General features: G+C 39.8%; 1 protein-coding gene across 1 annotated transcript in view; it reads right to left on the minus strand.

Annotated features, from left to right (window-relative positions):
* Positions 1 to 3,381: 3,381 nt before the first annotated feature.
* Positions 3,382 to 16,713, minus strand: part of LOC139709060 (fatty acid synthase-like) — a 35,117-nt gene continuing 21,785 nt past the window's right edge. Inside the window, exons 16-28 of the mRNA XM_071621026.1 lie at positions 14,563 to 15,784; positions 13,932 to 14,080; positions 12,980 to 13,195; positions 12,161 to 12,490; positions 11,760 to 11,879; positions 10,965 to 11,087; positions 9,995 to 10,218; positions 9,405 to 9,558; positions 8,760 to 8,956; positions 8,312 to 8,558; positions 6,684 to 7,717; positions 6,058 to 6,315; positions 3,382 to 5,324 (exon numbers count right to left, since the gene is read on the minus strand). Of these exons, the coding sequence (XP_071477127.1) occupies positions 5,205 to 5,324; positions 6,058 to 6,315; positions 6,684 to 7,717; positions 8,312 to 8,558; positions 8,760 to 8,956; positions 9,405 to 9,558; positions 9,995 to 10,218; positions 10,965 to 11,087; positions 11,760 to 11,879; positions 12,161 to 12,490; positions 12,980 to 13,195; positions 13,932 to 14,080; positions 14,563 to 15,784 (4,394 nt within the window). The 3' untranslated portion in view covers positions 3,382 to 5,204. The remainder of the gene's footprint in view (positions 5,325 to 6,057; positions 6,316 to 6,683; positions 7,718 to 8,311; positions 8,559 to 8,759; positions 8,957 to 9,404; positions 9,559 to 9,994; positions 10,219 to 10,964; positions 11,088 to 11,759; positions 11,880 to 12,160; positions 12,491 to 12,979; positions 13,196 to 13,931; positions 14,081 to 14,562; positions 15,785 to 16,713) is intronic.

Genomic DNA, 16,713 nt, shown 5'->3' on the forward strand with positions numbered 1-16,713 from the left:
AGATATAGATAATTAAACCCATTTTAATAAGACAGAGTGTTCCCTTATAATTTAATGGAGCTTGCAATAATGCAAATTACATTTTGAAATTGAAAGAAAAACACAGCAACCAACAATATGTCATGGAACTGCTATATATTCGCCACCTTCCACAAGAAAATTAATCATTTTGCCACCTTTGACGATCGTGCATGGGCATGAATCATTTTGATTTGATTTTAACTTGATTTTCTTCAACATAATTTCATATATTAATCAAATTTTCGTTTCAGTAACATAACCGAAAACGTCAATATACAATGTACATGATTCAAAGAAAGTACATGAATGTATAGAAAAATTACACCGACAAAATTCATATCATACCAAAAATTAGCAAAATATTAACTATGAAGTTATGTATAGGACTGTCACTATCATACAAGCAAGTTTACTGATACAAGCGGTTGTTTTAACACGTGGCAGCCCATGTACCTAACGGGGGAAGAGGGGAGGGGACAGGGCGAGAGCATATTGTTTAGCAGTATGTAGTATAAACAAAATTATGCATTATAGACTTTATATTCTAGTGCATAAATACTAACAAAGACATGGTAAATTATAATTATAATGATGACAGCAGGGTGATGATGAATGAAAATAATGATAATCAATGAAGATGACAGTGATGGTGGTGATGATGAAAGTGATGGTGACAAAATGAAATGGGTAGTCACAGAAATATTGTGCATATTTCGAAGGAACTTTAAATTGAATTCACAAAATGTAAGAAAGAGCCATGTCAATATACAAAAACTATGTTCACAGATTGTAGTATGATAGTTTTCTTAAACGAATATACACCGTTTTACATTATTCAAGATAATCTGGAAGTGCGTTCCAGAAGTCTGGCCCATTATGTCTTATGGATTTTTGTCCAATTAATAGCTTGGGATTACTGAATTAATGAAAGCTTTGCGTATTGCGAGTAGGATAATAATGAACAGTATTATTCAATTTGAAAAACTCGTGAAAAGAAACTGGGAGTAAATTATTCAGTATCTAAACATAAAAAAAAATAAATTGGAGGATATAATGTTTATTGGTTTTGATTGATTAAAGAGTAGATTTGCATGGGCTAGATATTGTGAGCCATTACGAGTGACGAATGCATATAGCTTTCTTTTGTAATAACAAAATAAATACAGTCGAGCTATAGTCTTCGCACTTGTAGCCCACACTATTGCAATAAACGTTATGTAGTATAAGGTAATTGCAAAATATTCAAAGAGTATTTTGGGGAAAATAACTTTTAGTCTTAGAAAAGAACACCTATACATTTCTGGAAGTATGACAAGTTGTGACATAATGACGTGTCGTATGTTCGTTCCAAGTTAGATTTTCATCAATGAGGACACCTAGAAATTTGGTAGAGCTCTTACGTTCAGGAGGTACGTTATCAATCATTTTCATACAAAGCCATTGGATCACTTTTTTAAGTACATTGTACACGTGTCAATTCTTGTGTTCCATGCATGAAGTTTTCAAGACGAAGGTGAAAATGTAAAATTTAGACCCCAATTTGGAACCCCCCCCCCCTCCATGGGGAGAGTGGCACCCCTGGATTTGTCATGAACAAACTTAAGACTATACGATCATAAATATACTAACTCATATATATCAGCTTAGCTCTATCACTTCTTGTTCTAGAGAAGAAGATTTGAAAGATTCCTTTTTTTCGGGGGGGGGGGGGGGCTCCCTGTGGTGCCATTTTGAACAAACTGAGATCTCCCTGAGGATGCTACCTGCCAAGTTTGTTAAAAATCCATTTGGGGGTTTTTAAGAAGAAGATGAAATTGTAAAAAGTTTGCACACAAAGCACGACGGACGACGCAAGACGGACACTGGACGAAGAGCGATCGCATTAGCTCCCTTGAGCCTTCGGCTCTGGTGAGCTAAAAACGGAAATTCAGAAAGGAGATTAGTGAGCAAGTCACTTAGAGACTTACGAGGCAATGGCATAATCCTTTAATCTCACGTGGTTTCTAATGATTTAATGAAAACATAATAAAACTATCAAATTCCATCACTTTCATCGTTGTCTGATTTTGGTGAAGTTTTATTGATCTTAATCAATTGGTGTAAGTTCTGATTTATCCAGGTAACGTTCAATAAAGGCACAAAATTAAATCATTTCATCTGGACTTGCTGTTTTTAATTCCGACAGTCCGAGGAGCGTTCAAGATCGGACGTGAAACCGTTCTCGGAATTAAAAACAGTAGGTCGAGATAAGTTGATTTAATTCTTTATCTTTATGTTATTGATCTTATTGTTGAATTTTAATCCACATAACGTGCGGCCAATTAATGGACAGTGTGGATTAATTGTACTATAAATTGACGGTAAAACACGATGACAAAAAAAGTTCACACAAAAGTACAAAATAGGCGGACAGACATCCGGTCAAGACTGGGACAAAAACGAAATTGCTCTGCAGCAGGACAGATCACACATTCACAATCTCACTGAAATTGCCATTGCAAAACGATAACTTTATTGTGCTTCTGATGCGACGATACTGCGTTCCTTCAAGCTGTTTGACAGGGACTGTAGAGCCGAGTTCACAGAATGGAATGGATGGACAAATCAAGATGATTCATAAATTTGATCACTCATATTTGCAACATTTTCATATAGACATAAAAGCGTACCAGTAATTGCTTTGGGTAGTGTATAGAGCATCTGCATCCATTGTATCAAGTGCAAGCTCACAACATAAATGCATTCTGCTAGTGGTAGTTGCCAAGAATATTGATCCAGAATTGGATGGTCAAAATGCAATACTGTTTTCAATGAAGTACAATCATAAATTATAGGAGCAATTATCAAAACAATTAAATATTAACCTCTTGGGGGGGGGGTGTCATTGTTGTAAGAGAAAAGAAGGTGTTTTTTTTTTCAGGACAATGTCATCACTTCATATAAAACAGGAGGCATCAAATATCATCACAGACGATTTTCTTCCAAAATGGAAAAAAAAAAGTCATTCATTAGGAATGAATATTGATAAAAGCAACATTTAGAGTTGGGAAATCGAGTTGTTCGATGGGAGTCAATACCCATTGTAAATACACATGAATGCTTGTTACAGCTATTGAAAAATACAAAAAGATTGGAAAATTTGTGCTTCTGTTTATGTCTATTTCCTCTTTAGTATAGTGCTTAAATACAATTCATAATTCCTATCCATCTGAAACCTCCAAAGTAAACTAAAAAACCTCCAAAACCTCCAAAGCAAACTATAGCTAGCTAATATCCTCTTTAGAATCAATGAAGATTTGATTAGAAGATCACTGTATCTGTTTTACAGAAATTACAGTGACTCTATTTTCGTTTTTTACAGTAGTCAGGAAACAGGCTGTTGTAAAAAGTACAAAAACAACAAAACAAAGCATAAGAAATAAGCAAAGGAACATCCACTAAGATATTGAGTTGTCTTTCATTTATCAGTGCAAGCATCAACTGCTAAATATTGCTGAAAGCAGTGCCATCTGCAGCAGAAACACATCAATAATGTAGATTGATTTCTGTAGCTATATTTTTCCATTTCTATTTCATGCCTCTCAGGGGTATAAATCCCAATACATACCAGGGACCCCTTCATATTAAGCAATCACTGATATTTCATATCAAGACTATCAATATACCAAATGTGAATCCTAACATCACTATCTCAAACATGTATTTCACTACGACATTAGACATTAGACACTAGATTTTTTTTTTGGTAGATATCTTAACATTGCACATTAAGTATATGTTAGACATCCTACTCATTTAGCAGCCTGAAGAAGCATTACATAGAGGAATATTAGTGTGTACATGAACAAGCTTTAAGAATATGTGAAGTAAAATACTAATATGTATTACACAAACACAGTGACATAAACATGCAAAACAATACAACAAAATTGTCTGACTAGTGTCATCGTATATGAAATCATATTACTATAAATTTTTTAACCATCCTATAACTCATAACATGCCATCATTTCTATGCCCTTTCCTTATGCATACATCAGACATTATCCATTCAACCTAATTTCACCATTGAATGCGACCAAATACACACATGTCAAATAAATCAATCATACAAAAACTACAATAGCATATCAATCATGTTGACCTTAATGACTTGTCTGACCTTGAAATTTAAGTGTCCTAACAAAAATGGCTCATTGTATGAAGTCTAACTGCTGTAACCTAAACTTTTACCAAATGTACGAATCATCTCATATCTAATACTGTTTACTGTATATGGACATAACAATTGACACTTTCTCAGAAAGAGGTGGAACATGATGTATCTACTGTAGCAAATGCCCTCCTTCACATCACACATATTCATTAATTATTCAGAGTAAAATATTAACTCAGATATTGTGAATGCTGTATGTATGAACCAATTATAAAATGATGTATTAGATGGGTAAATACATATAGATATATCAGCAATGTATTTAAAGTACTTGTACGACATGTTCTACTACACACTTGCACTGACTATACCGACAAAATAGTGCACTGATTTCACACATACAAAAAAACAGACAATATACAGTAGATGCAAGGTTAACAAGTTTTAAGTATAAAGTATAGGTTTTGTGCTGTGACTCTTTAATTTCAGACGGTAAATTGACAGAGACATCATCGTCAGTTACAGTATGAAAAACAATTTGCTCTATTCAACTTCAAATGTTTTTTTTTCTCTCTCTCATACACACACAAGCACACACACAAACAAACAAATGCATACTTCATCTGCTTACAAGTACAAACAGGTAGAAATATATTCTTGTAAAGAATACACAAAATACTGCAAGGTGCTGCTGCATTTTTGTTTTTTTAGCGAGATATCATTCATCATGAAAAGAGGGGCCTACAGCAGAGCAAATATCATTCATTTGCAGAGCTTTGGCTATAAGTCACAACTTAACAGCAAAGATTCACTCATGCAAAATATATCTCTCTATATATTTTGGGATGAGTTGCTGAAGACTTGGAATAATGAGTACTTCTTTCATCATGGAACAAAATACACATATCAAATCATTGAAGGGCTAATTTGCAGCTTCAGATATTGTGATTTTTGCTGGCATTTGCTTCAAGTAATGAGTTTACTGCGAGCATTCGTGGATAAATGAGCTGATTCCAGCATCAGATGGTTAGTGGGCAATCTCAAGTGCCTTGTTCACTGTTGTCACTATGGTGGAGAGACCGGGCTCTTGGAGAATGGTGCCATGCTCCCCCTCTGCAACAGTGCTGTGAAGCTTCCCAGTGCAGAACTATTCACAACGAAGAGAAAAAAAGGAGAACATTCCCATTACCGAGGCATCTCAGACAGCACTCAAACAGGAACACAAATTCACATACGCTAATGATAGCGAAACATGTCAGCTAGAAACAAGGTAATCCCTTTATTGGTATGTCAAATCAAAGAAAATAACTTACAGCAGTATTTTTCTGTAAGTATCATGCTTGTTAAATACAGCTAAAGACCTGTTTAACAAAAAAATACTTCATACACGAAAAAAAAACACTTAGAAATAGATGCTTGGATTCAGAGAGTTTTCACAAAGAAGTTACAGTTTATATTATTTACTTTAAAAGTCAAAAAGTTACTCTATGACTACAGACTATTAAAGAGAGTAAGTTGATAACCCATCATTCACCCTATACACCCTGTTCCTGCTCAAAGGTAAAAAGACTGATGTGACATAACTGCTTTCATTTGGCGATGCACTAAAATAATGAAGACTTAAATGAGCAGTTTGCAAGGCAACCATACCCCCCACCCAAAAAAAAAAATGACATAAGTTTAAGTGTAATGAACTTAGTGATAAATGGTCATTTGTTTGAGTACAAGAAATCCCCTAAACCTTACCCAAGTTGATTTAAAGATCACTTTCACTTTACATTCAACTCCCTCTTCGAATTTCTCTCCAAATGTCAAGGGGTTTCTTAACTCTGGCAATCCCACTGAACTATTTAATTGTCCAAGAGGTCAAAGGTTATTACCTCTTCCAGTCCATAGTTTTCTCCCAGCCCTGACAGCTGCATGATCTCCGACCCCTTGGAGGCACGGACAAAGATGATGTCTCCCCTGCGCTTGGCCTTTGGCCGGTAACCAAGACAGGTTTCGATACGCTGCTTAAAGCCACGCAGGGAGAAGGTGATGTCGTCTTGGCTGAGGTCAGGTTTGTCCTTGGCAATCATGGTGGTGACCAGCTCAAACATGGTCTGGTAGTCTGGACAGGCAATTAGCTGCTCCTTCAGCTGTTTGAACCAAAGAGCAAATGAGATAAAAACTTATATGCATATCCTCTCCAGTCATATTGAAATATATATTAACATATGGCACTTAACATATCATTGACTCATTGTAGGAGAAAGGTAATTAGGTCAATCCAGTCATATTGAAATATAAAGATAATCAGGTCTACATTCATCAAAGTATCATTGTGTAGATTGTACCAAACAACACATTTAACTATCATTTTTAATTCCTTTTAGGTCAGTAGTCCTGCACAAATTGTTCCACGTCCACTGCAACTATTTAAATCAAACATATATTTCGAAATGTTGGCAAACTACAACAAAGTCATTTATGTCATTATTTTTTCACCACCATGAATTATACTAACCTCTTTCCATTTGGCCGAGGTGTGCTGCATAGCAAATGTCAGCAGACAGCCAACATCCTTCCCAACAGCCTTCCCTAGCTCCTTTCCATCCTTGGTCTTCTCTGCCATGAACTTCTTGTGGAAGAACTCTGTGTGGCACGCCAGAAACGATGGCGCCCCATCAAGTGAGATCAGAGGCTCCACCTTCTCTCCGTCCTTCTCAAGGATGAGTGACATCTCGTAGGCCAGACACGCACCGTACGACATTCCAACGAAGCGGTATGGTCCACTGCTCTGGACTTCCCTTACCCTCTGCACATAGTAAGCAGCCATTTCTGGGATGGTCATGTCCAGGACGGCGAATGTGAACTGAATGCCATAGCACGGTACGGCCATCCTCTCCACAAACTTGTCGTACACAGAGATGGAGCCTTCTATGGGGTGGAGAAGGAACACTGGCATCTGACCATTGTTCACATTGTTCATCTTGACGACGGTGTCAGTGGCACTGGCTGAGAGCATGGAGGGAGAGTTGCTGAAAACCTTGGTGAACTGCTGCTGCTCCTTTGTTTCACTGTCTAGCGCTGCTGCTGTAGCTGCTTCCTTGGAGTCTGTGTCGGTTGTCGGGGTGTCGTCACCACCCGAGTCCAGCTCGGCGAGTTTCCTCATGGAGAGTTGTCTCAGCTCCCTCATCCCCATCTGGATGCTGTAGTCACGCTCCAGTGTCTGCTTGACCTCCACGCCCATCAGGGAGTCCAGGCCGAGTTCAGAGAGGGTGGCATCGGGGCTGACGCTGCTGGGGTCACTCAAGCCCAGGATGTGGGCCACAGACTCCACCAGGCTGACCTTCGACCCCTGACCAGCGGCTGCATCCTCCCTCTCTGCTGGAACAAAGGTGGAGACAACAGCACATGGCTGCGACAGGAAGCAGTCCAGTGTTGCTAGGCAGGAAGGCATCCTCTGGGCAATGCAGCCACTGATGACAGTTTCGTTTCCACCCATGGTATCCACGACAACACCAACATCACCTATCACTCCCCACTGGATGGCCAGTCCTGCATAGTGATATTCAGCAGCGAGGAATAATAACAATCAGTGCATTGGTACAGGCATATACCACAACCACAGTCTAGCTCCACTCAATAATAACATACAGTTACAATCATTACAGAAAAGTTTTACGAGTTTTATGTTCAGGTATTTTAGTATCCTAGAATTCGATCTGAATATTACACTATCTACGTTGTTCAATTATGAAGAAAGATTGGTTTCCTCAGTGGAAATGAAAGCCCAAAGCACTTTTACAGCACAAGGTAAATCTTTCGTAGATAAACTTTTGTGTCTTCATTTTCTGCTAATATTCCGTGGATTCTTGCTGTCATAGTTGAGTAAATCAATGGGACATCAAGTATGAATCGCATAGTCATCTCTAAAACCCACAAATATCATTCAATCAATTATATGATCAATACATACATCGATCCTACATGTGATCAAGGCTATACCATAATCATATTCGAGATCCTATCTTTGTTTATATCCTAAGCTGTTCACATATATACACCCTTGGAGGATAGTTCCAACAGCTGGAAAGTTTTCACTATAATAGGACACTCCTGGATCGGATGATGAGGCACAAGGTCACATACCTGACAGGCGATCCTCTCTCCTCCTCTCACAGATCCTTTCCATGGACGAGTTGGCGAAGCCGTAGTTGGTTTGACCGGCATTGCCACGGCCACAGCTGACCGAGGAGAACATGACAAACCACTCCAGCTCTGGACCGCAGCGGCTTCGGGTCACACAGTCGAGGTTCAGCGTGCCAGCGACCTTTGGCCGGCAGCACTGCTGGAAGTTCAGCACAGTCTGATCTTCAAAGAGGGCATCTCGCAAGACCTGACAGAAGGATAGGAAAATTTTTTCAGCTGTTCTCAAGCACCTCATCTCCATCAATCTTATAATGTTGTATACCTGTATCTCAAACTTAATTACAAAAATTGAGGATGTCTTGAATATGTTCAATATGCATGTCTGCATGTTCATCAAATATTGAATAACTGAAAATCTGAACTAGATTTGTTTGAGTTTTTTTCTCACCATGGCCAGGTTAAAGATGCCTCCAATTGGGCCCAACTTCTGGCTTTCTGCAATGAGTTCTTCCGCATCCTGTAGCTTGGCAACATTCCTCTTGGATATGATGACTTGGATGCCCTGGTCCTGCCAGCAGCTGATGCGGTGGGCCTGGTAACCAGTCCTTACCCCCGAACGGGAAGTGAGGACAAGGATGCGGGCACCTGAATTGAAAGTAGGTTTGTTCTCAGTCTTATTATTCATCGCACTGATGGATATACTTCGTGAATAAGAAATTTGTAAAGAGGTCCTTCAAACCACATTTATGAGGTCAGATGATTCCTAAGCTAGCATCAACAGATGAGGACTAATTTTGTCCCCAGACAGGGAGAGTAGTGATACTACAGTAAGACATGTCTCCAAACCATGGCCTAATTAGCTTATTTCCTGATGACTAAACATATAGCATCTAGAAAGTGAGAGTAAAAAATGGACAGCATGTGGCATCATATTAATCCTCCAAAAGATGCATGCATTTTAGTACAAAAAATGGTAATCATTTCGATAAACAATCTTTCATACAATAAAGATTGTTCATAAAAGATCAACCACTGGAGAAAAGAGATGAAAGCTGGTAACAGCTTTTATGCAGAAAACACTTTGGAAACCTACCTCTGTCGATGAGCCACTGTGAAAGCTCCATCCCAAATCCTCCCAGTCCACCAGTGATGATGTAGGCTTTACCGGGATGGCAGTTGTTTTTGGTAATAGCGGTGAACTTTCTTGGACTGGGTGCGACAGTCTTTTCTTTCTCTTCCTCTCTCACCTTGGAGGAGAAGAAGAAGAAGACGAGGAAGTTCTTAACATATCAAAAAATTAAATTTTCCACTGCCACGTTCAGGTGAGGTATATCTTGCTGTCAATAAATGCATCCTGTGTTCATCAGTCAAAGACAAACATATCATTCCAGGTCTAACCACAAAGTGTCAATGTAAAAGCTATATAGCTTATACTGGCAGTTGGAAATTGGATGAGCATTTACCCTTGTGACAGTTACTCACATCGCTGCCCGGGCTTCTCATAGCTCTGAACTCTTTTTTATTTTGTCAAATATATGTTACCATATCTCTCTCAAGTCTAAACTTTCATTACATAACTTCTAGCTCACCCATATTCATCTCACTGTCCAAACCTTAACAATAGTGCATAGTAAGAGTGATAGTGGTTTATGGCAACTCCTGATACTGAAACAAGTTTAATACCTGAATAAGCACTTTGCCGATGTGCTTGCCCTGTGCCATGAAGCGGAAGGCTGCTTCCACATCATCCCGCTGGAACGTTGTGGCCTTCAGAGGGCGCACCACACCCGAGGCGATGCCCTCCTTCATCAGCTGAGCCACCGTGGGCCAGTCCGGGTTGCCCACATCCATCAGGCGATCCAGGTGAACACCATGGAAAGAGGTGTTCTTCAAGAACAAGGCCATGCCTTTCAGAGATAAATGCAGGAAGAACAGAATTCATAAAATTATATTACCCATCTCATCCAACCATTTATTAGTACTGGTAGGTGGAATAAAATTTTCAGTATTCAAGTTGAAAGTACACATTATTGAAAAGTCATCATCTGCATGTTTGAGTACCTCTGTCAACAAAATGCTGGAGAATATGAAATGCTGTTATGGGCACCAGACTGGAATGAAAATAATCAATAATCTCTAATTCACATGACCCCGAGTTCTTTTATCATCATCATACTGTTGGCAAAACATAACTATGGCCACACTGCAGCGCAGCGCAATAATCAAGGCATTGGGCACTTAAACTTTGTTAGAATCATCAGCCTAAAATCCTGTTTACTTTCTATATGCACATGTCTCTGACAGGGCTAAAAGAGCTAAAACGTAATTAAGATCCCAAGTTTTGATCCTTACAGTGAAACCATCCTTTGACCACGTGTTTTTCCCAATATGTCTCTTCTGGTCCATATATAAGTTTTTACCCGGTTATACTTGTTAATTATAATGAGAAGGCCTTCTAGAAGAACAATGTGTACATTAGATAGGCTGCCCTGGGCAAATAAGTCCATATTATTGTCACATGAAGATCATCCTGCACTCTATATACATATATGGGTGCAAATTAAGATATAAAGCTACACCATTACCCTAAAGTAGAGGGTTGTATTCCACCCAATGTGTTGGGTAATGCTAAGCAGGGCAATAATCTGCTTACCCAGGCCAGTGTTCTGGGAGAGGTCGTACTTCCCGATCTCCAGGAATCTGCCGTGCATGGCCAGGACCCTCAGGCTGGCCTCCAGCTTCTCAGATGCAAGAGAGTTCAGGACCAAATCCACACCTGAGAGAGAGGAACCGGAGGGGAGTGGGAATGAAAGGAGGATGGGGTGGTAATCAACATTTGTACAATTTGACAAAGTGAATTCATTCACCTCATAGAGATTTTGTTTTAATGGACATACAAAGATTTGTAGAAGGACCAGCTAGTTTGGCTTTCTTCCAATCACTTCTACTATTTACATTGTAGATATCAAATAACCTAAAGCATTAACATCCATAAGCATAATCAACAAAGTTCCAGTAGATGTAAACTTAATGCCACAATATCCATATATTGGAGCAACCAAATACAAACTGAATACTCCCAGGATCTATTCTTTGTTTGAGGTTCATGAACACTTTCAAAAGTTTTGGTACTAATATATTACCATATTTTTCAAATTTTGCTATAGCCTTCTCAATTGCACAAGTAATAGATTCAGTTTATTCATTCCAATGTCATAAGATTTACATATCACTATGATTCATACAATATATTCTATCAGAATAATTTGGGAGGATCTAAAAATCAATTCTGACTTTTATGACAAATTCTGCATAGACTTGATGTATCAATTATTTTTGCATTGCATAAATGTATATGATCATATCTCCTGTGGTTGGTTCAGAGAAAGACATATACAAGCCACAGAAAATGGAGCATATATGCTGCATTAGACTGCTGAATATATACCTTTTCCATTGGTTTCCTTCATAATGTGTGGCTCGAAGGTGGTGTCTCGAGAATTGGCGAAATTCTCATCTTTGAGCTGAGGGAAAGTCTTTTTCAGGAACTCTCTCTTCTCTTTGGTACCTGCAAGTTTAACCAAAATGAAAGAAGTGTTATGTACAGAGTCGAGTTTTGTAAGTCTTGCACAAACATCTGCAAGCAAGCAATCCATCATTTTGCTTTCAATCAAAAGTGTAACATTTGCCAGCAGCTGATAGTCAAAGAAGTCATTGTCTTTTCCGCTTTAATCTGATGACCTCATCTATCAAATTGAAACATGTTTATCTGTACAACAAGTGTCTGATTGATGACTCTAGGTGAGATTGTTCACTCCTCTTAGTCTAGTGAGGTTCAATGATACTCACCACAAGTTGTGAAGACGCGGCATCCATAACTGAGGGCGATGGAGATGGCTGCCTGACCAACACCACCCGAGCCAGAGTGGATCAGGACGCTCTCACCGCGCCTCAGCTGGCCGCGGACAACAAGGGCATAGTAAGCTGTGCAGTAGACCACAGGGATGGTCGCTGCCTCCTCCAGTGACCACTCCAGTGGGACGTCAAAGAGGAGATGGTTCTCAACCGAAACGGATGTGGCAAGACCGTTGGTCTGCACCAAGCCCATCACACGGCGTCCATCACCAAGACGACCAGAGAACTCCAGTCCCAGGATGCAATCCTTTTGGGCAAGCTCAGCTAAATTTTGACAGGAAGAATGTCGAGAAAACAACTGCACATCAGACTGGTCTATTAGAGCCCTTCATTTCAGAAAATGTTGGTAGTATGCCAAATGTCAGAATCATATATTTTTCTCTTTCTATTCTAGTTTCAGTTTTATGAGTGCCCTGTTTATGTCAACTTCTAGGAAATAAAACAAAATAATCCTTCCATCCTAGAATTGAGCAAGATACTGTTGCACAGTTTCGCTCACTAATTTGATTATTTAACCAGTTGAACTTGTCATCTTCAGTATTAAGACTAATAATCGCAGGATATGACATATTTTATATGATTGTGACAGGACAGTATATTGACTAATGGTTTTCACTTGTGCATTTTCATTATGTTTATGAGGCCCTCTTCATCTGCTTAGTACTATCTTAAATAATTTAAGTGGGTTTGAACCACATTTTCATTCCTATTGTCACAAAGGTTTCTCTACTGTATACCCAGCAGCACACCTACCTGACAGTGCATCTGGTGGCAGTTTCCCTGTAGCGATCATGATGTCCCTGAAGTTGAGGGAGGCAAAATAGACGCTACACATGGACATATCTTTGCCCAGTTGATCTGGAGCAGTGTAGGTCATCGGTGATGCAATCCAGCGCAGAGTTGAAAGGTCGCCTCGAGTGAGGGTGTTGATGTAGGCATGCCGTGTCTCCACTTTGGAGTCATCAGGAGCTGTTGGCACAAGATTGCAGATGTGGTTATTTTATGCCCTTTTCTGGCCTCTGGGAGTTTGCCATGGAAACTAATCAGGAGTTTTAATTATCAGATGTATCTTGGAAATATTCATATTGAGAATGATAGTTATACAATATTTTGTAAATCATCTGGTACAAACCATTGATCAGATCTTGATCATAAGTCAAGGGTCACCCTATTGTCACTAAGCTTCACTTCACCAAACATTTAAATGCAAAAAAAAAAAAAAAAATAGAAGTGACATCTTCTCTTCAATTCTAGGACGACTACCCCTGGACACTTCCCCTCTGAACAACTACCCCACAGGACAACTACTGCCAGGGGGTAGTTGCCCTAGAGTAACTATCCCAGGGGTAGTCACCTGCCCCTCTCTGCTCAGGCAGTTTGTCACCTCCAGGGGGTAATTGTCTAGGGGTATATGTCCCAGGGGTAGTTGTCTTGGGGTAGTCGTCTGGGGTCTAGTTGTCTGGGTGATTGTTTTAGTCATGTGGAACAGTCTCCAATTGCCATTCTCGAATGAAAACATTCATACTGTCACACATCCCTCCCTTTAGAACCTCTTAATCTATACATAAGATAAAAGGTTAATCTCCTCTCTAACTCCTCAAATACCCCATCTGTCCCTTTTGAGGTGCAAATTAAGTATCAGGGATAACAAAAGGGGGTTGCTCCCCTTGCAGAAACATGCAAGAGATGACCATTCAGTACTTACAGGTCTCCAAAAAGTAATGTCGATATGATCCCCACTCTCCATCTTTCCAGACATTCATAAGAAGGTCTTTGTTGAGGATTCCTTCCAGAGAGTCCTTCAGCTGGCTAAACTTTCCACCTGTAGGTTTCCCCTCAGCATTGAATATGCACCTATAGCAGATGAGTATGTTAAGGGGGAAAAATCTATGTCAACAACTCAGAACTTATCTCCCTTTGTCAATAATATCCAACACTCGCAGGACAGAGTAAGTACTTTACATGCCCCCTTCTGCACACACATGACATCCATGCACGAGAGCATAAACAAGTCACAAAGATGAAACTGTTTCTCTTAAACTACAAATCAATGTGACTGGATCATATTCATGAAAAAACTAGGAATACAGAGCCTCAAACTGACAGAGTATAGGATTGTGTATAATTACAAACATGTACAATACATGCAGAATATATTTTAAAGCTTCTTTGCTTCTCACTTTTCTAGTGATGGCACTGCAGATAAAAAGCTACAAACATCACATGAACACTACAGAAGTTCTGTGTCTCATATTGTGGTCTGGCCATAGTAAATGGGAAAGGGACAAACCAATGGAACCTTCAACTAAACTTCTCCTTAAACAAGGTTTTCTCACCTGATCCTGTCCCCTCCCTGCTCAAACTTCAGGCAGTTTGTCATCCCCACTATCCCACTGTGGTAAGCCTTGTCTGAGAGCAGCCAGATGTTCTCTCCAGGGGGCTTCCCTTCAAACTCTACCATCCTCTTCTGAAGATCTGGTACCCAGTTGTAGCTCTCATCATCAACGTTGATGATGCATGGTTGTTCTTTCGAGGAGGGGCTGAGGCTCACTTTACGGCACAGGAACATGGTGGTCACGAGGCCACTCTGCTTGATGGAGATGACCTCCAGGCCATTGGCCTTGAAGGCTGAGAGTAGTTCCTGCTCAGAGAAGATGGTAGAGGTCTTAAAGGGGAAGATCTCACCCCCTGCTGGAGCCACACTGCTGATGACCTCATGGAGAAGAAGGAAACCATTGTCCCTGAGTGATGCACTGATGTTGGTGATGGCCCTGTCCAGGTCAGAGGTCAATCTTGCTAATCCATTCACGAGGATGAGATTAGCTCCAGTGAGTCCATTGGTGGGTGCTGATGCCACATCCCACACATGTGTCTTGATGTGCATTGCTTCCAGTTCCTCAGAGGCTTCTTCAAGCTTTTCCTTGGACACATCAGCAATGGCGTAGTCAATGTCAGCAGTTGGTTGAGAGTTGAGGAATGGAATGGCTTTCTTGTACATCTGACCAGCAAGGGCACTGACCTCAAGAACCTTCATCTTGAGTGACCGCGTGTTTTCCCACACAATGTCCAATGCATTCTTCAGATGCCGCCCTTGGACAAGACTTTGCAATAGAATGTCATCTTTACATGCATCCTCCAGAATCTCCTTTACCAAGACTGAGAATCGCAGGTTTGGTTGAAGCTCTGTGATCTTGTGCAGAGCTTGAAGGTAACAGTGTCCAGGTTCTTTCAGAGAGCGCTCCACCTCAGCATCTGCAATTGGTCCTGCCTTCTGCTCAATGGCTTCAAATGGGCAGGGCAAGCCTTCCTCGTGAAGCTTCCTCCTGGCTTGGTCCAAGACAGTCTGAGCGTAGCTGGCACACAAGTCGGCATACTCCCGAAGTTCATGGTCCTGGCCGAGTATGTTGCTTTCATTGTAGGGCACAAAGTGGAACTCTTCCACAGTTGGAGGTGAGTGTTGCGTTTGACGTTTTGGAGCTACGGTTGCATGGAGACCTGAGATTTCAACTCCACCAGCTCTGCAGGTGTCGGTGTATGGATCAACGATGACTTTGATCTCTGTAGGGTGGGATGAGCGAGAGTGAAGGTATTCAGGTTATCATTGTAATAAGGGTACTAAAACAATAGAAATTCACCTGTCATTTACCACAAAGTCTTGTGTACAAGACACTTTTTTCCACATCAAAGAACAATTTGATATGAACATTGAGTTATTTATAGAGAGAGAGAGGGAGGGAGTGAGAGGGAGATGAGAGGAGAGGGAGAGAGGGAGAAAAGGAGGGAAATATAAACACAGTGAAACATACCTAGGAAAGAGGGATAGGGAGGGAGTGAGGGAGAAAGACAGAAAGAGAGAGAGAGAGAGGAAATGGGAAGTAAGATAACAAAAAAGATTGATATTTTTTTGCAATCTAAAATGTATATGATGATATTGTGCAATATTAATCTCGCGATTCTTTTTTCAACTGTAATATTCGATATTTTATAGAATAAGTCGTACACTTCATTTGAGTTTGTTATGGATATTTATGTGTGTAGTTCATCTGTTTTTGCATGTATTCCTCTTTTGAGCTTTTTTTATGTATTATTTTATATCATTTGCTGTAAACCATCACAATTCGGCCTTTGGCTGCGACGATGTTGATATCAATTAACCATTTCAATTCAATTCAATTCAATTCAATGTAAATGTTGGGGATGATTCTTGCATATGGGGACAAACAAATTTTCACTCTAAAAAGTTACGTCACAAAATCATGAGGGACTAGTACCAGAGTTTATACATAAAGAATATATCTATATATATATATATATATATATATATATATATATATATATATATACATATACATAAAACCCATGGCATAATATTGGTAGGATCTCGTCTTGGAACATGGAGCTTAATTCCAAAAGGTCCTGCTATCATCATTAGCCTGGTGTTTTTACACCAAGGTTAGATGAGAGAGAGAGAATAAAACATCTTGTCC

The sequence above is a fragment of the Diadema antillarum genome, unplaced genomic scaffold, assembly GCF_040938485.1.
Source record: "Diadema antillarum isolate AM-2024a unplaced genomic scaffold, OU_Dant_1.0 seq00001402_RagTag, whole genome shotgun sequence".
NCBI classification, from domain to species: Eukaryota; Metazoa; Echinodermata; class Echinoidea; order Diadematoida; family Diadematidae; genus Diadema; species Diadema antillarum.